Here is a 24,179-nt window from a genome sequence, read left to right as displayed (position 1 = left end):
GAGGCAGAGGTTGCAATGAGCTGAGATCACACCACTGTACTCCAGCCTGGGTAACAAAGCGAGGCTCCATCTCAAAAAAAAAAAAAAAAATTAAGTTCCTTAGTAAAACTGAACACATTTCAAGGGCTAAGCAGCCGTATGTGGCTAATAGCTACTGTATTAGACCACAAAGGTAGAACTATTTCAAATTGTTTTCTCAGGAAGTCCCAGACTTAGACAGAATAGTTATTTTATAATATAAAATAATGACATTCTAAGACTGGATTTTATTTTAGGAGTTGTCTCTTACCTACTATGCTTAGTAATGGCTTCTTTTTTGTTTTTGAGACGGAGTCTCGCTCTGTTGCCCAGGCTGGAGTGCAGTGGTGCAATCTCGGCTCACTGCAAGCTCCACCTCCCAGGTTCATGCCATTCTCCTGCCTCAGCCTCCCGAGTAGCTGGGACTACAGGCACCCGCCACCACGCCCGGCTAGTTTTTTGTAGTTTTAGTAGAGATGGGGTTTCACCGTGTTAGCCAGGATGGTCTCAATCTCCTGACCTTCACTTTTGGAGGCTGAGACGGGCAGATCACGAGGTCAGCTAGATTTATGACATGCCCTTTGAATGAAGCTCTCTAGGTTACTTGGCCTAAAGAATGTATAGATACTATTAAAATGCTGCAGGACAATTGCTGTTTCTTCATATATGCACCTGACTCCATCGTCTTTGCAGACGAACCGTCTGGGTCTCAGACTGTGTTAGTTATCCAAGGTCCCACGTCTTGTTAATGGCAGCATCAGCCTATGAACACGGGCTTACAGGTTCATAATGCCAGAGTCCATACTTGGCCTCATTTAAGTACAGGTGCGTCCCTGATGCACTTTGGACATTTAGAGTCTTCCCTGAAGGAGGGTCCTTTCTTGGGCTATATTTTTAAATTCTCAAACATATCACCAACTCAAAATACATGGTAAAATTTGGAAAAGCACATGAGGTAGACTAGGTTGTCTCAAAGAATCCTTCTTGGGTGGAACAGGGTTGTGGGGATGAGGATATTAGGCAAAGAGACCTTAGTAGTAAAAGGTTGTGTGGCTCTGTGCCTTCTCTGTGCTCCTTCACTGCACTTTTAAAGGCAAAACTTAGCAGAAAAACAACCATTACTGTATAACCTCCAAAATAGTGATGCTCCTACTACAGACATTTCTGTGTGTACATTTCTCCTTTGGATTTGTTTCTAAATAAAACCAGTAAAGATGATTCACAAGCACTGGGTGCTACTGACTATGGGATACTTAGCTGAATGGTTTTCTAAGATTCAGTATATTCAGTTCTTAGTGTTGAATTCTGTATGCCTTCTTAAAAAAAAAAAAATATGAGCCAATTCTCTGAACTCCTGGCATTAACCATTTCATTGGAATTAACATACTTCATGGGAAAAGTTAATGTTCTAAAGACCAGTCAGAACTTCCATTCTGGTTTGGTCTGGTCTCTTGGGCCTAGGGTAGCATCTCAGTCCAAACCTATGGCCTCCCATACATTGTATTTAATAAGCCCCACTCTGGAACATGCGCCTTTGCAAATTTTGGCACTTAAATTGCTGTCAAAAACAGCATCTCTACTCAGATGCCCCCAAAAACTGCCACTCCTTTCCAGAAACATTTGAAATCTATCCTCAGTTGCCACTTAGAAATATAGGAACAAAGAACATCCAGCAACAATCAGCCAAACCACTTTCATGAGAGAATACTGAAAGTCCATTACTGACCCTCTCTTGTCTCTTCATTCACCATGATGTGGCATGATGTAATGAGATTAGATAAACTAACTCATAATCTTTGTTTAAAAGATGCTTTCTGGTCGGGCACAGTGGCTCACGCCTGTAATCCCAGCACTTTGGGAGGCCAGGCGGGTGGATCACCTGAGGTCAGGAGTTTGAGACCAGCCTGGCCAACATGGTGAAACTCCACCTCTACTAAAAATAAAAGAAAATTAGCTGGGCATGGTGACACGTACCTGTAATCCCAGCTACTCAGGAGGCTGAGGCAGGAAAATCACTTGAACCTAGGAGGGGGAGGCAGAGGTTGCAATGAGCCAAGACCATACCACTGCACTGCAGCCTGGGCAACTGAGTGAGACTCTGTCTCAAAAAAATAAAAATGAAATAATAAAAGATGCTATCTTAAATGAAAATAGTTGTTTACTTTCATTCTAACTGTGCCTCTAGTGAGCAAGTCACTCAGCTGAACTCCCATTGTTAGGTTAAGTTTTTTAAGTTTTTAGATGTTTTGAACGAAACTATGAAAACCCTGCAGAAGTGTTTATCCTTTACTGTTAACAGGATGTCATCTTGAACACACCCCCTTTTTTTGTTGTTCTGTACAACTATTCAGGAAGTGTTCACAGGGACTGTGAAGGAATTCTGGGAGGTATACTAACTAAATGGCACCACTTACTTTGTTGTTGTTAATTGTGTAAATGCTTTGTAGAATTTATGCATTTATCAAGTGGTTTTTTTTTTTTTTGCATCTTGTCTTTTGATTTTCTGCACTCAATTTGCTGGGAGTTTAAAAACTAGACCAAAATAAATAAATAAATAAACCTTGCTTGGGTTGTAAGTAAGAGTTAGGCTTGAAGTTAGACCTTGCATTAGTCTATGTATATCAAGGACATAGATTTCTGACACCTATTTGGGGCAGAGAAATGGAACCCCTGAGGCTGTTTAACGGTAAGAAACAAATGAAGGACAGCAAAAGCACACCCCAAGTTCTTTTGGTTAACTTCCTGATTCTTCATTATGTTTTGAGTTATAGATACAAGGTTACCAACCAGCTAGACGGCTCTGTTTTATTATTAATTTCTTTATTTTATTATTTACTTCTTTATTTAGAGACAGAGTCTTGTGTCGCCCAGGCTGGAGTGCAGTGGTGTGATCATAGCTCCCTGCAGCCTCCCTCCTGGGGTTAAGCCATTCTCCCACCTCAGTATCCTGAGTAGCTGGGCCCACAGGTGTATACCACCATGCCCAGCTAATGTTTGTGGTTTTTGTAGAGACAGGGTTTTGCCATGTTGCCCAGGCTGGTCTCAAACTCCTGGACTCAAGTGAATCTCCCACCTCGACCTCCCGAAATGGTGGGATTACAGGAATGAGCCACCATGCCTGGCCTAAAATGGAAACTATTTTAAACCCTCCTATGCATTCCTCTGCCTGGGAGGATTGGCTTACTGAATACTCTGTTCTCATTTATTATTGAATATTCCCAAGGGCCATGAGTAGCTTCCAAACCTGGGTACACATTGGAATCACTTATGGAACCATTAAAAAGACAAATTCTAGCCTTGCCAGGGGTTCAAATTCTATAGGTCTTCCTGAAGCCATTGAGTCTGTACATTTTATAAAGCTCTCTCCATCTTTGGGTAAACTTTGGGCTTTTGTCAGACCCCTCTCCAAAAAATAAGTGAGTTCAACTCAAGAAACAGAACCTGTGCGATAATCCTCCAAAACAGTGTAATTAAAAGACTGAGGGTAACAGGAAGATCAAGTGAGAAATTACACATATGGAACTGGGTGGTACCTATAAGCTGAGTAATAGAAATCAGGAAAACTTATTGGAAAAAGAACATTTAGTGTACTTCTAATACATTTAAGTTAGTATGCCTTCCAGAATATTTCTCATTAACATAGAATCCCTTCTGATTTTTCTTTCCAAGGTTGGGTTTAAGAATATACCTGGTAGGCTGGGCGCAGTGGCTCACGCCTGTAATCCCAGCACTTTGGGAGGCCGAGGCGGGTGGATCACGTGGTCGGGAAATTGAGACCAGCCTGGCCAATATGGTGAAACCCTGTCTCTACTAAAAATACAAAAATTAGCTGGGTGTGGTGGCGGACACCTGTAGTCCCAGCTACTTGGGAAGCTGAGGCAGGAGAATCGCTGGAACCCAGGAGGCGGAAGTTGCAGTGAGCTGAGGTCGCATCACTGCACTCCAGCCTGGCAACAGAGCGAGATTCCATCTAAAAAAAAAAAAAAAAAAAAAAAAAAGGAATATACCCGGTCATTTGGAGGTGTAAAGTGAGCCTCAGTATAGGTTCACACAGTCTGTGCCAAATAAGCACCATACGCCTGGTTAGTAGAATGCTGCTTCACCAGTAGCTTGCTGTCAGAGGTACCCTGTGCCAAAACAAGCCAGTATTTTCCTAGTGGCCCTAATGCGCATTTTCAGGTTGCGTTTGTTTGCTAGATATGTCTTTAGGTAATGACATGCCTGGCAAATGCTACCTACAACTATAAGCCTATTTCATAGCCAGTACTTCCCAGCACAATGACACATTATCTTTTATGGATTCCCTGCCCTTATTATGGTTTCCACAGGGAAGAGGCCAGGCTGCAGGTGATGTTTGCTTATATTGTGCTCCATTTGGCTCCTCCCTTAACACAGCCTCAAAGGCTCCTTGTCTCTGAAAGTTTTGTTAATACAAGTGAATGAACATATTCTGTAGTATGTTGTATCACTGAAAAATAGTGAAAATACCTAATCCTTTTGGCACTGGCATCCATTGTTAATATTTTAACTCTTGTATTTACTAAATTTCTAGGAAGAGTAACATGTATGTATCTCATACAAATAAAATGTAACCATTTTATTACTGAAATATTTCACTGAATATTGTCACAAACTGGTTCTAATACCTCAGTTTAGAGAAATGTTGGGTTTATAAGAACAATGATAAAAAATAGGAATTATCATCAGCATATGTATCCTCTCACTTCAGAGTTTTGAATGAAATAGGTAGGGTTACAATATGATCATTTTAAATGGTGACTTTTCCTTTAAGTTGGAAAAAAATTCTTGAGTTGGTGTGCAAAGGTTATTTCTTGCTTCTCATAATAAAATAGAGTAGGGAGACTATACAGTAAAGTAGGTGGATAGAGTCCAGTAGGCTACATTTATTTTACTTTTTTTTATTTTTTATTTTTTTTGAGACAGGCTCTCACTCTGTCACCCAGGCTGGAATGCAGCGGCAGGATCTCAGCTCACTGCAACCTCTGCCCCCCGTGTTCAAGTGATTCTCCTGCCTCAGCCTCCCAAGTAGCTGTGATTACAGGCGTGCACCACCACAGCCCAGCTAATTTTGTATTTTTAGTAGAGACAGGCTTTCACCATGTTGGCCAGGCTGGTCTCAAATTCCTGACCTCAGGTGATCCACCCACCTCCGCCTCCCAAAGGGCTGGGATTACAGGCATGAGCCACCATGCCGGGCCTAGTAGGCTACATTTAATGAGAGTAGTTGTATGATCTAACATTTATGCTAATAAGTAGCTATTGGTTGGCCAGTAGCCTAAGAGCAGTCCTCCCAGAAGCAACAAGTAAACTAAACAGACTCAGGAACTTCCTTCCTTGCAGATTCTAAGCCCGTGAAGGTAGAAGCATTGGGTTCAACTTTCATTTGCACTTAAAAATGTTTGCAGTCATGCCATCAGTACATAGAGAAGCAGAAAGGAAACTTTTATGAACATTAGACTGTTAAAGAAAAAGGAAGCATCAACTTTAAAGTCATTCATTCAATTAATATTTGAGGGTTGTTACAAAACTATCAATTAAGTCAACAATCCAGTTTATTTTATTTATTAAATTTAGATTACATTATAGTTTAAAATATATGACTTTTTTTTAGAATCATCAGGAAACCAACAATCTATAAGTAAACTCATCCTAATCATGAGGGTTAGCCCTGGAAATAACAAATCATTTTAATAATTTTGAATAAAGTTTTTTTCTAAAAAATATTTTACTATCTGTTTGTATCTGTGGCATAAAATGCTATCATAATTTAACCACATCTAAATGAACTCAGATCATCAGTGAATATGTTAATTATTTGAGATTTTATAATATATGGATACGTTCAGGGCTTTTGAAATGTGAAGGGCATTATCTTTCTATACTAAAATATCTGTAGGCTGCTTTCCTTTCTCAGTTTTATGTCTGCTTTGTGCTTTTGTTTTCTGATTTTTCTATTAGTATCTGCCATCAGCTGACAGCTGTCACTTACACTGTCAGTATGCCTGACCTTAGGATCCTTCACCTGTCCATGATTTTTTGCTTTTGATTTAACATACATTCGATGGAGGGACAAGATTATGTCTAATGTAGGAGAACATGGGCTTTAAGTGGGGATAGTCAGGTGAGGTGGAGGGCACCAAAGGTGACTGCACTCTGGAATTCAGCTATGTTTGGATATGCAGAATATCTGGGTAAAACAATATGTATACATTATTTGAGGCATCTCTTAAATGTATACAAAGACAAATACTCTAAGGTTGCCATTGTTTAGAAGTCCCAATCATATTAAGGAAAGCCCTAGAATAAAAATTAATAAATGTAGTGACACTGGAGTCTGATAAACCTGTATTTGAATGACGCTGAGCAAGCTTATTTTTGTTATTTTTCATTGACTCTGAAATGTAGATGGTAATGCTTACCTTATAAGGCTACTGTGAGGACTTAGTGAAATGATACATGGAAAGTGCCTAACAGGATCAGAATCAAGGTCAGTCCTCCTTCCCTCAAATGTTAGCTCCCTTTTTTACCTTTTTTTCCCTTCACTTCCCTTAGTATCTATAAAAGGTAGGAAAGAAGAGGATACTTTTTTTTTTTCATATTCCTACAAGGCTGTTTTAAGTAATGTTCTTTTAGTTGAATGACAGTCACATCATTTGAGAGGTTAGTCTAATAATAGCACTGGAGACTTGAGGATGACAAAGTGCAAATTTTCAGTCGGTCTGGACTCCAATTTATTTATTTATTTGTTTATAATCAACATGGATTTATTTGAACCTGACTACTTTTGACAGAATTAAAAGGGGAAATTGTAGACTTCTACAGTGACATTCACAGATCTGTGTACTACTGTCTCAGAAACTTAGGAAGCAAAAAAGAAAAGAAAAGAAAAATAGAGACAATATAGTATTAACACTAACAAGATAGTGAAGCAGAATTCCGTTTTCTTTTTCTTTAATCTTTTTTTTGTTGTAGATTTAGGGGTGCCAGTGCAGTTGTGTTACATGGTGATATTGTGTAGTAATGGTCTGGGCTTCCAGTGTACCCATCCCCCAAATAGTGTACCTTGTACCCAATAGGTGGTATTTCATCCCTTACCCCCCTCCCACCTTTTGAAATCTCCCATGTCTATTCCATTCTGTATTAGATTCCTAGTTATATATAGAGCGAGGAGGACTTTACTCTCTTCTATCTGTACACAGATACCTCCATAGGCACACTATTGTCTTTTAATGGTTTTGACTTCCTTTAGTAAAATATAAACCAAATACCCCATATTCACCTCTGTCAACTCTACAAAGGCATTCTAGGTCCTGAATGTGTAAAATGCAGGAGTAGCATGGGACATCTTTGCTGGTGTTTAGCTCAGCAGAACCACTTTAAGTGTTCATTTTGGTAAATTGGACATTTTCTTTCTTCCTGTGAAATGTTTCAGTTCATCAGTCAATTCTCCTTCCATGCTGTTTTGTAATTACAACCTATATTGCTAAAGAAAACCTTCAATTTACCCTGAGTAAATCAAGAATAGAAAATTACTTGGGTTTCAGTCTCTTCACAGCTGAAATAAATTTTCACTGACCCTCATAGAATTCTTCTCTCAGAAATAATGCCCATAGAAAGATCAATTCGTTACACTTTTGTCTTTAAGTAACTTTGCATTTTCCTTCTCAATCTCCTCATTAGCCTAAACCTGTTTTCTTTTGAAGGCAGAACACTTAACATTCTCCAATATTGGCTCCATCTTGGTTTTATAAATTAAGTTTTTAACAAGTCAGTTTAGGCTGTGTCTTTTAAAATCATGTAACTATAGATTTGAATCCAATCACTTTTCTTTGCAAGTTATGTCAACAGATGTTCAGTGTTTCTTTTTCCTTAAGGGTGTATGGTTTCTCGCTGACTCTTGGCTTCAAATACAGATTCTCTGCTGTTGGTTTTGTCTGTAGGCATATAAGCTGTTGAAAGCTGTTTGTATTCATGGCCAAGAGCCCCTAGTTCCCAGAGCAACAGTTTATCACTCACCCTGTGTTATCTTTGCTCCTACATTTCTTCAGTCACAGGAACACAACCCCAGCCCGTTAGATCCGGGGGGCAGCGTGTGTATTTGCTATGCATGGACTGTTTATGGCAAACTGTGTGGGTCGGGCTCATGTTCCTGGAGTGCTTTGAGCAGCTTTACTAATCTGTCAGCATAGTATGTTCTTGTGGATAAATATAGACATACGGGCACTCTGCGAGTTGTAGGTCACTGTCTTACTGTGCAGCTAAAAATTGTCCCATTGGTATGAACAGTCTGCCCTGGACGGAAGGCCTGTTTTAGTTTGTCTTCTACTGTAGGTCTTTAGCACCTGACTAAAAATACACCTGGGGCCAAAAATATAAGGGCCCTAGCATTGTGGCTGAGACACTTACGGTGGCAGTGAGCAACAGGAGTATGGAGCCCATCATTATGTGTTTTGGCTTTGGAACATAGTCTGTGTAGCTGTTCCAGACTGTCAGTTTGGGTTTCTTTTCAGGCTCATGGAGATTACAACTGCTTGTTGGAGACGATCCTGTGTGATCAGCTTCATAAAAGGACTTGGTAGGTATGAAAGGCTGTTATATGTGTGGAGTGGCTAATTGGTTGTTAAATGCTGAGTATGGGAGGATTCTCCTAAAGGTTTTGCTGGATAAGGGTGGAGGTAGCAGTTGCATCTGCATGCAGGGATTTACTTATAATGCCATTGTTCAGAGACAGGAGTAATGCTTGAGGTGTTACATTTGAGATTGGTAATATTTTGGAGGGAAGATGTCCTTTTTTTATACAAGCCTGTGGAACAAGCAGCCATGATACAATGGAATTTTTCTGTGCACTTAACTTTCACTAAAAGATTTGTTATGACACTGAAGTAAAATTGCTGGTCTGTAAAAACAGCTAGTATATATTTGGAAAATAATTAATCACATCATATTTAATATTATAGTAGAAGTAGGATTTATGCTTGATTTCTTCTAAATAGTAATGTTAATGCCCTTACTTGTTTTGTTTTAAACATTGCAATAGGCCTAAAAGCAGTTTTTTCTTACATTCTTGGCTTAGCCTTCTTCGACATGTAAAAAATAAAATATTTTTCCTTTTTGTTTATAAATTTAAAAACAGGACACCGTATGTTAACCAACATTAAATGGGTCTAAATTGTATGTCACTGCTCTTCCTTTATCAGACAATAGCACAGTTACATTAGTTCTAACATAACATTTTAAGCAATATTGTACAGCAGTTCCAAAAAACTCGTAAGAGGAAACATCCATGACACAGAGTTAATTACATGCATTTTCGATATACACTCTTTAACTTTATTTAGTGAAGGTAGGAGAAGTTAACTTGTAAGTGATAAAGGCATAACATATTGCTCTAATCAAGGAGAAAGATTTTGTTTACTAAAGACTTGGGAGATTGAGTTGCTTGCTAATTATTCCACTGCACTATCTCTAATGAAACTACTAGAGGTTTACATATGATAGCATTCTGTTTCTAGGAAAAAAATTCCTGTTCGTCATTCCTTTACCTCTTACTTTTGTGGTTTGTAGAGTGTGCATTAGAGAACTTTTTTTTCCTCCCAAGGAATTTTTTTTAGTGTATAACAAGCATACAAGATAAATGATAAAATTTATGGTTCCAGGTATTTGGAAAAGGTTGCATCATTATAGCACTCATATGAAATGCTTAATATTTCTATTGTATGGTATCCCTTGGAGATGTTACTGACCATTAGTGTATTTTGGCTGAACAGAGCACTCCCACAGTCTCGTGAACATGTCGACTCCTTTTTCACTCATTGCCTTTCTTGCTCATAATAAAGTTTATTGTAAAGTTAACTTTATAGTACAGTTGGTAAAAATTTTAGGTATTAAATTTTACTATAAAGGCATCAGAAGCAACTAATCTGCTTCTGTGAATTGGTAGATTTATCGCCATCTTAGATTATAAATTTCTGGTGAGCATGTATTAAGTGAATTTTACATCTTTGTACATTTCCATAACCATTTAAGAATTTAATAAAGCCTAAAATTTTTTTAAATGAGCCGGTATCTAAATGAATAAGCCCATATGAACCAAGAATTTAATAAATATTTACATGTTGATCAAATCAAACACCAACAAAACTGAAAAAGATTTCACTTATTCACTTAACTCATTGAACAAATGTTTATTGAGCTTCTGTTGTAAACACTGTACTGGAAGGCCTTTGCTTGCTATATATCTTGGAACTGTATATAGTTACCATATATGTTTTATAATGGAAATGTATATCATCACATATATTTTATAATGCATATGTATGTTAGTATATACATATGTATGTGTATATACTTTATAATAGAATAAATACTATAATGTATATTGTACTTGTGTATAGGTATATAATTTTATAGTATAATGCATATTATGTTAACAAAGACACCTGTAAGATTAGACTATCCTTAAAGTCACCCCTGCATCATGTAATCCGCAAGGGGACCCTGGAGGGGAACAGCTGTAACTTTAATTTGCGACGTTTATTTGTCAAAAGATGGCAGTTGCTGGCACTGTCCTTGTGGCAGACCCCCCCCACCCATGTCCAGTCTGCATAGACTTCAGTGTCCCTTTATGTTGGGTCCCTGTGTAATGCACTTGCCAGTTCAGCTGCAGAAAACATCACCATGGTGTTCTTCTCTTGCCCTTGGTGTTTGACTTAAATATGATTCTTATAAAATAGCTCAAGAAGCTGGTTTGTCGTTTCTGGCAGGGCTCGGTCTAATGCCCAGATAACACTCTGGGAATGAATACTAGCTCGTCAGCCTCCAGAGCCTTTTGACCGTGACTCACAGTAAGAAACACACTTTGCATTGTGACCCAGAACTCACACACATACATATCTGTAGACACAGACAGAGTCCGAAAACAACAGCTTTGTGAAACAGTGCTCCTCTCCTCACTGTGCAGGATGCCACCAATCTGCTATTTTCTCTTCTCCTGTTTTCTGCTCTGTTTCATCAAATTCAGGCTGGTCAGCGCCCACCAAGTTAGTTTCATGATCCAGTAATGGGTCAGAACCTGCATTTTAACAAACTCTGCTTTAAAGATTCCAACAGCTAGGCATTCCCAACATACCCTTAGTCACGTTCTCAGCAGAAATGACATGCTGTCATCCTTGACATAATATTCTACTCCTGGGCATATTGGTGCTTTATTTGTCAGAGTATTGCTTGGTTGCAGAAAGAGCTCTCCTGGTAGTTCTGATGCGAGTCTCAGGTTGAATGTAAGGTTTCTAAGCTGGAGACAATGCGTGACCTTTTACATCTTAACACTTCCTTACTCCTTAAAGCAATAAATATTTGTTGAGTACTTGGTATTAAGCCTAGCACTGTGCTAGAAGGTGATGCTACAGGAGGAATAAAGCAAATTCCTTGACCTTGTTGCAGTTAAGTGTAGTGGGGAAGACAGATAGGAAATGCATATATAATGTGTCAGGAGGCAGCCAGAACTCTGGATGACAGTAAAGATGATACAAACTGTTAGCAGAGGGGAGTACCAAGGAGTGGCTGGCCAGAACAGACTCTCATAAACCTAGAAGGAAGTGAGCATGTGAGCCATCATGACATTCCCCCGACCATTCATAAATTCCTACAACCCCTCTGCCCCAGTTCTCTTCCACTTTGAAGGTTTCCCTGACCGTCTCTATCATCAGTTATTTCTAGTTCTCAGCTTGAGTGTCACTATCCCAAAGTCCTGCCCCAACCCCCACAATCACAGATGTGTTCCCCCCTGCGTCTCTCCTGCAGCAGCCTTTGTAGCACTTCTCACTTTGCAGTTATAGTCCTGTGTGTTTTTCTTCTATCATGCCTCTCTCCGTCCACACTGTCAGCTGTGTGAGGCTACAAGCCATGCCTATTTTGTTCCCCCAGCAGATAGCCCAATACCCCAAGTGCAGTGGGCCTTCAGTAAATAGTCAATATGTGAATAAATGAACAAATTAATGAATGAATACTCTCCTAAATTCGTGTGCTCATCCATTGACTGTTCGACCTGGCTGTTCAGCCTTTGGCTGTTCAACCTTGTGGTATAGTGTAACTGAATAGATTAAACTTCAAAAATCTTTCAAACTGTCTTTTAAAATCTATTTTCATATTCTCCACAGAACTTTGCAGAATGCCTTATACGAAGGTCTTGATGAAAATTCTTTATTTAATGATTTGATTAATTGATCACACTCATAGTCTTTTGAAGCATAAATAGTTCTGAAAGGACTGTAATCAGGTCAGATGATAAAAGTTGCCTCTGTAAATGACACCTCCACTCATCCTTGCTGTGGGTTATGCATGTAAATACTCAGGCCAACATTCAGTTATGCAGACAGTTCAGTTACTCAAACCTATGTGATCGAACTTGAATTGCAGTGGTGTTCACTTTTTTAATATAGTCATTTATTTTTCAAATTGAGGTTCTAAGACGGCATTCCTTTATTACTGCCATTGTAAGATATAGGAAACTTTTTATAAGTGAGTCTTATCTTTTAAAAAAATTTATTATGAAGTGTTAAACCCAAAAGGAGAAAAAAATTAGGATAATATGTAACATATTGCCATCACTCAAATTCTACAGTTATCAAGATTTAGTCATGTTTAGTTTATTTGTACCTTTATTATTTCATTCTAATTTAAAAAAATACTTTCTTTTTTTTTTTTTTTTTTGAGACAGAGTTTTACTTCATTGCCCAGGCTGGAGTGCAGTGGCATAATCTCAGCTCACTGCGACCTCCGCCTCCTGGGTTCAAGCAGTTCTCATGCCTCAGCCTCCTGAGTAGCTGGGATTACAGGCGCCCACCACCACGCCTGACTGATTTTTTGTATTTTAGTAGAGATAGGGTTTGACCATGTTCCCCAGGCTGGTCTCGAACTCCTGAGCTCAGCCAGTCCTCCTGTCTCCGCCTCTCAAAGTGCTTGGATTACAAGCATGAGCCACTGTGCCCAGCCAAAAAAATTTTTTTTTTTTTTTTTTTTTTTTTTTTTTGAGACAGAGTCTCGCTCTGTCGCCCAGGCTGGAGTGCAGTGGCCGGATCTCAGCTCACTGCAAGCTCCGCCTCCCGGGTTCAGGCCATTCTCCTGCCTCAGCCTCCTGAGTAGCTGGGACTACAGGCGCCCGCCACCGCGCCCGGCTAATTTTTTGTATTTTTAGTAGAGACGGGGTTTCACTGTGGTCTCGATCTCCTGACCTTGTGATCCGCCCGCCTCGGCCTCCCAAAGTGCTGGGATTACAGGCGTGAGCCACCGCGCCCGGCCTAAAAAAATTTTTTTTAGAGAGAGTCTCACTCTGTTGCCCAGGCTGGAGTGCAGTGGTGCAATCATAGCTCAATGCATCCTTGAATTCCTGGGCTCAAGCGGCCCTCCCGTCTCAGCCTCCCAGTAGCTAAGACTGCAGATGCATGCTACCATGCTCAGCTAACCTTTAAATTTTTTTTGGTAGAGTTGGGGTCTCACTGTGTTGCCCAGACTGGTCTCAAACTCTTGGCCTCAAGTGATCATCCTGTCTAGGCCTCCCAAAGTGCTGGGGTTAGAGGTATAAGATACCGTGTCTAGCCCTTGTTTTTCTTCGTTAAAGTATTATGAATCAAATGTAGACATCATTTCATTGAACCCCATATAATCAGTATGCATTCTGGGAAATAGAGATATTTTCTCATCTACCCTCAATGCTATTATCACATCTAGTAAAATTGACCGTAATTCTTTGCTATCACCTAATATCCAGTCCGTACTCAAGTTTTTTATACTCCTAAAAAGTCTTTTAACAATTGGTTTGCTTAAATCAGGGTTCAGACAAGGTCCACATATTACATTTGGTTGTTTTATCTCTTCCCTTGACCTGTAGAAACTAGTACAGTTTTCCTATGGAACGAACCTACTTCTGGATTAGCTATTTTGCTTCCTTATGGTGGTAGCATTAACTTGTCCTATATCTGCGTTGTCTCTTATGAATGCACATTAGCTCTAATGTTTTGAAAGCATGGTGAATGTGGTCACAGGGCAATGTATAGTTCCCCTGGTCACAGGTTATATTCCAAAGTCATTTCTGTTCTATTACTATGATAGAGTAGAACTGTGTCACTCCCAGGTATACATCCCTAATAGTTTTCAGTGTGTGGGTACAAGAACTCTGACCAATATATTGCTACAGGCTGGGGATTTTGAGAAAGCTTCTAGAGTCAGTGTTCTAAAACCACTTCTTCAGCACCTTTATCATCATAACAAGTTGCAGGTCTGTTTGTGTAAGATGTGGGATCTTTTTTTCTGTTTTAACGGGCGCCAGATAGGTTCCCACCTTCATTAGTCCTCTCATGGTAGGTGCAGTCGTCTTTCAGTTTGTGTTGCCCTTCCAGGAAGCCACTTTTTCTCGCAGTTTACACAGTAACATGAGATCAGCGTTCTTTCCAGAAACACACTGGCTCCCAATGACCCTCCAAATAAAGTTCACATTCATTGGTTTGCCATTTAAGACCTTAGTTCTAATACTAGTAAGTATTTTAAAACCTACATTTTTATAGGACTGAAGAGTTCATTAAATTTTTCATATGCGCTCTTCTTTACTTCATCTATGCAAATACTATATTTTAGAATTGGTTGGGTTCAGGTCCACAAATATTAAGTGAGCACAGTTATTTACTTAATTGTGCCGTGCACGGTGCTAAGTGCTTGGGATAAAGACAAGACATAGTATTGTTTTTGAGGACTCTATAGTTCCTTGGTGAAGACAAATTTGAACAGATATACTAAGACCAGGGATGTGTGGTAGGAGGGTGACAGGAGGAAGGGGAGAGAAGAGACACTTGGCAGATGCCTCTGTGTACCTGCCATGCCGTTCCATTTGCCTGAGTTGCCCCTTTCTCTTCTCTACCTGTCAGAATCCTACCTGTCCTTTAAGACCTGGGTCAAATGTCACCTATTCCACAGTGTCCACCTACTCCATGGCCCAGAACAGAGACTAGGCCTAACATGGGGTTAGTTTAGACACAAGGCAGACTTTCAGTACACTTTTTTTTAAATGTAAAGAAAAGTCATGAGTTTACAGGTAGGAATAAAGACTGGCTTCCCCACTGTCTGCCTGCAGTTTAGGGAGTTTCCAGGCTTAAAATTTAATGAAACCAGAGAAGCGAAGATACAATTGGAAAGGTCAGGATTATTTGTAAAGCTTTACTCTATAGAGAGGATAGATGATAGAATCTCCCTAATTCATATTAATTTAAGGGAAGGCAAGTTATTAATTATTAAGTGTTCACACTGTAGAGATATTGAACAAATGACGTTTTCATACATTTTCACTGCATACTTGTATATTTCGTAGAATCGTAGAAGTTGAAAGGTCCATCTAACCTAGGATTTTTAAGAATAACAGGCAAGGACACGGAAGCCCAGTTGTCCAAGTTTCTTCCCTAAAGTCACTGAGTCACATTCGAGCTTAGACCTTTGACTCTGAGCTCAGTGTTCTTTCCACTATATTTTACCTACAAAATGTTAACTTTGTTGGAGTTAATGAAGCATGTCAGTTTTTCTATAGGCAGATAAGATTAGAAACAATTGGATTAACTGATTAAATTGCCCTCCTTTTCCTTCCTATTTATTTCCATCAGTGGTGTCAGTGTGTGGGTCCCAGGGCAGCAGCACCAGTATCACCTGGGGACTGGTTAGAAATGCATACTCTCCAGTCTCACCCCACACTCTGACACTGAATTGGGGTAGGAGGTGTCCAGCCTTTCAGGTGACGGTGATGTGCTAAAGACTGAGTACCAGTAATTCAAATTGTAAGTCAGCAGATTTTTTTTGAAGTTAAGATTTAAAAACTCAAGGGCTTGTCCAAATAATCTACACTTTTTGAATTTGTAGAGTTCACGTTAATGATATTTCGCAGGCATAAAATGAGTGAGTAGAAGAAGAAATTAGAAAAGAGAAGAAAATGAAGAAAGGAGAGCCAGCAAAGGACATGTGAATGAGAACAGTTGGTCACTTCTCTTAGGGAGAAAAAGGAAGTTGAAATTCAGGATTATCCTGCCTCTAGCAGGTTATTCGATCTCCTTTTGGTGAGAAAGGACCTTGAAATGTCAGTGTAACCTCATCTTCCTCTGCACACGGATCTTGGCAGACATTCTTTCAGGCTCTGATGACAGTACCTACTTTGAAAATCAGGGGAACGTCCATGTAATCTCATCTTAGCAGATGACAGACATTTATAAAGGAAATCACTGAAATGTTACTGTCATTTCTCTCAGATAAAATACTGGAAGGCGGAGGAAGAGAGAAAAGAAAACAGGGCAGACACTTGATGCTAACTTTCTCTTTGTTGAACTGCTTCACTCTCTCCAGGGTATTCAGTCTGGGGAGACCAGAGACAAAAATGGTTTTGAGAGAACATAAATTGAGGTAAGCAGAGAACTGTGCCTTCAAGTAGATTTGCTCCTTGTTAGGATAACAGGCAGTTAAAATTTATGTCATCAGTGTATCTAGGAAAGAATAGTCTCTGGGTCTTTCCAAGGTATGTGTGTCATTAATCAGATCTCATATATTTTTATGGATCCTCCATGTTCAATTCTTTTTTTTTTTTTTTTTTTTTTTGAGACAGAGTCTCGCTCTGTCCCCCAGGCTAGAGTGCGGTGGCACAATCTCAGCTCACTACAACCTCCGCCTCCCGGGTTCATGCCATTCTCCTGCCTCAGCTTCCCGAGTAGCTGGTACTACAGGCGCCCACCACCATGCCCAGCTAGTTTTTTGTATTTTTTAGTAGAAACGGGGTTTCACTGTGTTAGCCAGGATGGTCTCGATCTGCCGACCTCGTGATGTGCCCGTCTCGGCCTCCCAAAGTGCTGGGATTACAGGCGTGAGCCACCGCGCCCGGCCCATGTGTTCAATTCTTTTTTGTACTCCTAGCCTTTCCCAAAGTCCTTCTAATGTCTAAAAAGTGCATTTTCTTTCTTTTTTTTTTTTTTTTGAGACAGAGTCTTGCTCTGTCGCCCAGGCTGGAGTGCAGTGGCCGGATCTCAGCTCACTGCAAGCTCCGCCTCCCGGGTTTTACACCATTCTCCTGCCTCAGCCTCCCGAGTAGCTGGGACTACAGGCGCCCGCCACCTCGCCGGGCTAGTTTTCTGTATTTTTTAGTAGAGACGGGGTTTCACAGTGTTAGCCAGGATGGTCTCGATCTCCTGACCTCGTGATCCGCCCGTCTCGGCCTCCCAAAGTGCTGGGATTACAGGCTTGAGCCACCGCGCATTCACGAGGGCAGAGAACCCAGAGGGAGAGACCTTCATGGCCTAAGGATATATTAGTCTTTCCAGAAAGTATGCAACTATTCTAACCATAGGAAACCCCATTCTCCAAATTACAACATTTATGTTGTATTTCGTCATCCCCTGAAGTCCCAAAACTAGCTTACGCCAGAGCAAAGCCTATGGGTAAGGGGACAGTCTTCAACACAGGCAGCTGATTGGTTTTAAAAGACAGTCTGGGAATGGTGTAATACCACTATACCAGCGAATGAGGAATGGATACAGAAACGGTGGTATATACATACAATGGGATATGATTCAGCCTTAACAAGAAAGGAAATCCTGCGGTATGCAACAATACAGATGAACTTTGAAGACATTATGCTAAGTGAAGTAAACCAGTCACACAAGGACAAATATTGCATGATTCCACTTATTTTTTTTTATTATACTTTATTTTTTTTCCTTTTTTTATTATTATACTTTAAGTTCTAGGGTACATGTGCACAACCTGCAGGTTTGTTACATATGTATCCACGTGCCATGTTGGTGTCCTGCACCCATTAACTCGTCATTTACATCAGGTGTATCTCCTAATGCTATCCCTCCCTGCTCCCCCCACCCCACGGCAGGCCCCGGTGTATTATACATGAAGTTCTAGGGTACATGTGCACAACGTGCAGGTTTGTTACATAGGTATAATGTGCCATGGTGGTTTGCCGCACCCATCAACTCGTCATTTACATTAGGTATTTCTCCTAATGCTATCCCTCCCCCAGCCGCCCAACCCTGACAGGCCCCGGTGTGTGATGTTCCCTGCCCTGTGTCCATGTGTTCTCATTGTTCAGCTCCCACCTGTGAGTGAGAACATGCAGTGTTTGGTTTTCTGTCCTTGTGATAGTTTGGTTAGAATGATGGTTTCCAGCTTCATCATGTCCCTGCAAAGGACATGAACTCATGCTTTTTTATGGCTGAATAGTATTCCATGGTGTATATGTGCTACATTTTCTTAATCCAGTCTATCATTGATGACATTTGGGTTGGTTCCAAGTCTTTGCTATTGTGAATAGTGCCGCAATAAACATACGTTTGCATGTGTCCTTATAGTAGCGTGATTTATAATCCTTTGGGTATATACAATCATGGGATTGCTGGGTCAAATGGTATTTCTAGTTCTAGATCCTTGAGGGATCGCTACACTGTCTTCCACAATGGTTGAACTAATTTACACTCGCACCAACAGTGTAAAAGCGTTCCTATTTCTCCACATCCTCTCCAGCATCTGTTGTTTCCTGACTTTTGAATGATCGCCATTCTAACTGGTGTGAGCTGGTATCTCATTGTGGTTTTGATTTGCATTTCTCTGATGACCAGTGATGATGAGCATTTTTTTGTATGTCTGTTGGCCTCATAAATATCTCTTTTGAGATGTGTCTGTTCATATCTTTTGCCTACTTTTTGATGGGGTTGTTTTTTTCTTGTAAATTTGTTTAAGTTCTCTGTGGATTCTGGATATTAGCCCTTTGTCAGATGGGTAGATTGCAAAAATTTTCTCCCATTCTGTAGCTTGCCTGTTCACTCTGATGATAGTTTCTTTTGCTGTGCAGAAGCTCTTTAGTTTAATTAGATATCATTTGTCTATTTTGGCTGTTGTTGCCATTGCTTTGGTGTTTTAGTCATGAAATCTTTACCCATGCCTATGTCCTGAACGGTATTGCCTAGGTTTTCTTCTAGGGTTTTTATGGTGTTAGGTCTTACATTTAAGTCTTTAATCCATCTTGAATTAATATTTGTACAAGGCGTAAGGAAGGGATCCAGTTTCAGCTTTCTACATATGGCTAGCCAGTTTTCCCAGCGCCACTTATTAAATAGGGAATCTTTTCCCCATTGCTTGTTTTTGTCAGGTTTGTCAAAGATCATATGATTGTAGATGTGTGGTGTTATTTCTGAGGGCTCTGTTCTGTTCCATTGGTGTATATATCTGTTTTGGTACCAGTACCATGCTGTTTTGGTTACTGTAGCCTTGTAGTAGAGTTTGAAGTTAGGTAACATGATGCCCTCCAGCTTTGTTCTTTTTGCTTAGGATTGTCTTGGCTATGTGGGCTCTTTTTTGGTTCCATGTGAACTTTAAAGTAGTTTTTCCAATTATGTGAAGAAAGTCATTGGTAGCTTGATGGGGATGGCATTGAATCTATAAATGACCTTGGGCAGTATGGCCATTTTCATGATACTGGTTCTTCCTATCCATGAGCATGGAATGTTCTTCCATTTGTTTGTGTCCTCTGTTATTTCATTGAGCAGTGGTTTGTAGTTCTCCTTGAAGAGGTCCTTTACATCCCTTGTAAGTTGGATTCCTAGGTATTTTATTCTCTTTGTGGCAATTGTGACTGGGAGTTCACTCATGATTTGGCTCTCTGTCTGTTATTGGTATATAGGAATGCTTGTGATGTTTGCACGCTGATTTTGTATCCTGAGACTTTGCTGAAGTTGCTTATCAGCTTAAGGAGATTTGGGGCTGAGATGATGGGGTTTTCTAAATATACGAGCGTGATTCCACGTATATGCGGTATCTAAAATGGGTAAGTTAATGGAACCCAAACATAGAATGGTGGTTGCCTGGGGCAGGGGGACGGGGAAATTGGGTGTTGCTAATCAATTGTTATAAAGTTTTAGTTAAGCAAAATGAATAAGCTCTAGTGATCTGCTATACAATTGTACGCATAGCCTAACAATAATATACACTTAAAAATGTGGTAAGAGAGTAGATCTTCTGTTAACAAAATAAAAGAAAAATTGTTTTTTAGAAACAAAAATATATTTAAAAAATAAAAGACAGGGCAATATGGGAAGCTTACAAGATAACGTCGTCACATTCATGGGTCAGGTCCTGAGTTGACCACTCCGTAACCTTAGACAAGTCACTTAACCTCTCTGAACCTGCATGGTCTTATCTGTAAAAGGGAGATTAGCCTTGTAGGATTATTTTAAGAATTAAAGATACTAATTCATCTAGAGATATCATGTAGATTCTGAAACGTGAAAGAACACAACGTGAGAACTGTAGAACTAAAGTGTATGTAAAAGGAGGAATGTATGCAATCCATGAAAATGGGAGGAATATTTCACATTATCAGAATTTTATGGAAGTTAATCAGAAATTAATTTAGCCTGCCTTTGGATATACTTTTCTTCCAATGCAAAAATTGTGTTTTGGTATATTTTTACATGATATTCTTTTGTTGGCCCACTTTAAAATAAGTAATTATTTAAGAATCATCTATCACTTTGTAAGCAATCTTTGTGTGTTGTTGAAACTAATTGTTTTTTCTTGTCTCAACATTTTCTATTTCTTAATATTCTTCAGAAGAAAATAATTCTTTCTGTCATGTTTGGTTGTTTTCTTTTTCTTTTTATCCTAATTTACTTTACATGACTTTCAGGGTTTCTGGCCATTTGAGTATTTGCAGTACCTTTTTACATGCCATTTCTTAAGTTCCCTCATACTTGCTTTAATGGACAATTTGTTATTGCTCTATACACAGAGTGACATGTTCGCAAAGAAGCTGCGTCATACTTGGTTTATGTTTTATGAAATGTTCCTCTACTGCCAGTAAACAAATTAAGTCTTAGGAGAAAAGGCATTTGAGAGGGAAAGTGTGGTCCTAAAGAAAGATCCCAGGTCTTGGTTACTAACAGGGTTTGCCTTCAGAACCCGAAAAATGAATGAAGTATTGAGAGCCGGCAGAAAGAACAATTTGTGTACAACTATGAACAAAGAAATCTCATAATTTACTCCTTTGTTGAAAGATAAGTTTACATCAGTCTCTATGAAGTTAAGTTGTTTAATCAGATCACCTTTCTAGGAAGAGTACTACCTTGAATATTTGGTTACTGCATATAATCCCAGAAGCAATTAAAAGAAAAAGGAAGCCATTTTTTATTTCAAATACTCTGGGTAAAATTCCAGTAATGGGAGCATCAGTAAAAGCAATGCGTGTTTTGAAAAATTAGCTCTGTGCTTGTCTGTCTTTGCAAGCCGGTGAAAAAGCAGGCCAAACATCTCTGCTTCCTGAGGAGTGGAGTACTTTTTGGAGGAAGATGGGGAAGCAGTGTGCTCATTGAGCATTTTAGTTCATGCCCTTCACAGGCTGGTTAAAAGTCTCATCTCCATGGTAACTGACACACAGATATGGGGTAGGCCAAATGCATGGATCAGGAAAACAGATCCTGCCCAAGCCACACGTGCCTGGATTTTCTTAGACACCAAGAATACACATAGCGTTCATTCCTTCCTGCAGCAGCCCTAGACTGTAGCACCTGAATGCCTGTAGATAGAGAAGAGCAGGTCCCTCTGGCCACTTAACTCTGTTTCATTTTTCCTTGTTCTTTTAGAATTTATTGCAGTCTGACTGTGTGGTATTTGTGTGTATGTGCGCGCATGTGTGTGTGTGTATACACATGAAATGCTGATTATGTTACCCCTCCTCAGTACAACATAAGCTCCATTAAGGCAGGAACTATCGCTTTGTTCACCAATATCTTCCCGTGCCTGGAACAGTGCCTGAAGCCTAGGCACTCATTAAATAAGTATTGGTTGAGATGAATGAGTGAGTCAATGAACAATAGTTTCTAATGAAAGATGGTATTACTTCTCTGAAAATCTGATTGAGAAAACCAGTTGCTTTCCTGTAACATCTATGCCAGTTAGCCTCTGGGGCTCTTATATGACACTCGTTTCATTTCAGTGTTGTAATAAAAATGTAGCTAAACTATGAGCTGTGAAGGTGTTTGTGTTGGTGCTACAGTTAGGAGGGTAGTCTGCCCTGGAAATGTTGGTAACTTAGGGAAATTGTACTGAAGATTTAAACCGGCTAAGAGCAGCCAGCCTAAAAATTAAGCTATAAGTCAGTGAAATTGGGGAACAAATAGTCATGTTCAGAAGATCATCACATGCAGCCAGAAATAGATTTAATAAATGGAAAAAGAATGGGTGTCACAACTATAAAATAGACTTCTCATAATTTAAGGAACGGACCCTGCTTAATATAAAAGATAGAGACCCAGTGAACACAAGAAAACACTTCCTGAAGCCATCCAACAAAACCAATTAGGAACAGAATTTGGAATAAAAATAATAAAGGAACATTGACAAAACCCATTTAAGACAAAAGAAGGCAATGGAGAAAAAAATTAGAACGTGTTAAAACCAAGATTAAAATGTACATGAGAAAATATAAAGAGAAGGCAAATTTCAAACGGATTCAATAATTAGAAACCTAATTAATATGTGAGAGTGATGCTCTTCTTCTCCACTCCACACCAGCCCCCACCACAGGAGCACTGGTGTGAATGACTTTTTAGAGAAATTGAGCTGTTATATGAAGATAGATAGGATGAAGGAAAGGAGAATAAAGGCTGATGGAGTTGGAGCTAAAAAATTCATCACATGGATGCCACTGAACCGTACACTTAAAACAGACTAAGATGGTAAATTTTGTTTACTTTACCACAATTAAAAATAAACAAAAACAGATTTTTAAAAATTCATTATATGCAAGAAATTTTAGTGGGGGTTTTTAATACAACAAATTAAGCAACAGGAACAATTGTTTCTTCAACAAGTATTTGGATGGGGAAGATGTGACAAAGATTCTGTCAGGATCCTTTCATTGGGAGAGATTCCTATTTCCAGAGACCCGGCATGAAGAGAAGGCTGACCCTCGGGGCAGCTGGATGGCACTGGCTGGCAGGGCCCAGACCAAGCCAGGTGGAGGGAACTCTACTGACCTGGACCCTGAAAGGTAGGAGGATTTGCTTGCAGGACTGGATAAAAAGCAAGGAAAGCAGCACCCCAGGTAAAGAGGAGTTGATTCCGTCACTGCCTTCATTTGCAAACCTGGAAAATGGGACCTCAGTGTGGCTAGTACTGAATCCATGTTTTATTTTGTTTTTTCAATCAAAAATAAATTTCAATTAAAAATCAGACCTATGAAGGAATAGATTTAATTCTTGAGAGCTAAATTCTTAGAGGCAGCAGACTTTTCCCTTTTATACATCAAAAGTTTTTCAGTTTTATCTTTTTGAAATGGAAACCTTTGGAAATTGATATTAGTCTTTTCCCCACCTTTTTTACCTTTCTGTGAGACTTATGGTCCTCATAATGAACATAAACTGTAACACCAATCGAAACCCTCAAGCCTGTGAGACTGTCATATTCAGCCAACTGCATTTTTAAGTTCTGGCGGCTTTCTAAATTATGCGATTTTGTTTCTTCTTTTGCTACTAGCATTTCTACCCATAGAAATTACACCCCCTCCCTTATAATTTTCTGTTTCCAGACTGTTGTGAATTTAGAAACTAGACAATTGATCTTACTTATATAGAGATTAAGGGCAAGCACGTGCTGTGAGAGGGCCTGATGCTTTTCTTTCTAATGATAATGCTCTAATATTTACACCAGTGTGGACTTTGTGACTCAAGTTTGACTACCAGGGAACATGCATTTCCTGGTCTGTACTATATTGTCACCAAATAACCCAGGTATTGAAAGATGCCATGTCCTAATGTTTACTTTTGAAATTATCCTGAGGCTAGGATTTACCATGAATTAATTAGGGTAGGATGAAGAGAGGTTTCTGAAACTTGGAAGTGGACCTAGTTCAAGTACACTTCCCCCATTATCGTTCATGCATCTCAGCTGCCTAGGTTGATCTGTGTTTGAAACTCAGACTGATGAGTGACACCCTGCTTTGAATCATTTTCTGCTCTGGTACAGGGCTCTGCTGGGCTAGGATAGTTCCAGCTCAATAAGGCTGTTCATACAGTTTTATCTTTTTGAATATCACCTCTGTATTCACAAAGATGTCTGGCTTT

The 24,179-nt window shown here is 39.6% G+C and overlaps 1 protein-coding gene across 4 annotated transcripts in view; it reads left to right on the top strand.

Moving 5' to 3' along the window:
* Nucleotides 1–24,179, top strand: part of FRY (FRY microtubule binding protein) — a 271,683-nt gene that overhangs the window by 22,077 nt on the left and 225,427 nt on the right. The window contains exon 1 of one of the 4 annotated variants that reach the window (XM_010367069.2): nucleotides 8,516–8,614. The exons of the other annotated variants lie outside the window; for them this stretch is intronic. Within the exon in view, the coding sequence (XP_010365371.1) occupies nucleotides 8,554–8,614 (61 nt within the window). The 5' untranslated portion in view covers nucleotides 8,516–8,553. Of the gene's footprint in view, nucleotides 1–8,515; nucleotides 8,615–24,179 lie in introns of those variants that run through there. 4 annotated transcript variants of the gene reach the window in all.

The sequence above is a fragment of the Rhinopithecus roxellana genome, chromosome 18 (genome assembly GCF_007565055.1).
Source record: "Rhinopithecus roxellana isolate Shanxi Qingling chromosome 18, ASM756505v1, whole genome shotgun sequence".
NCBI classification, from domain to species: domain Eukaryota; kingdom Metazoa; phylum Chordata; class Mammalia; order Primates; family Cercopithecidae; genus Rhinopithecus; species Rhinopithecus roxellana.
This window is presented reverse-complemented; position numbering and strand designations above follow the sequence as displayed.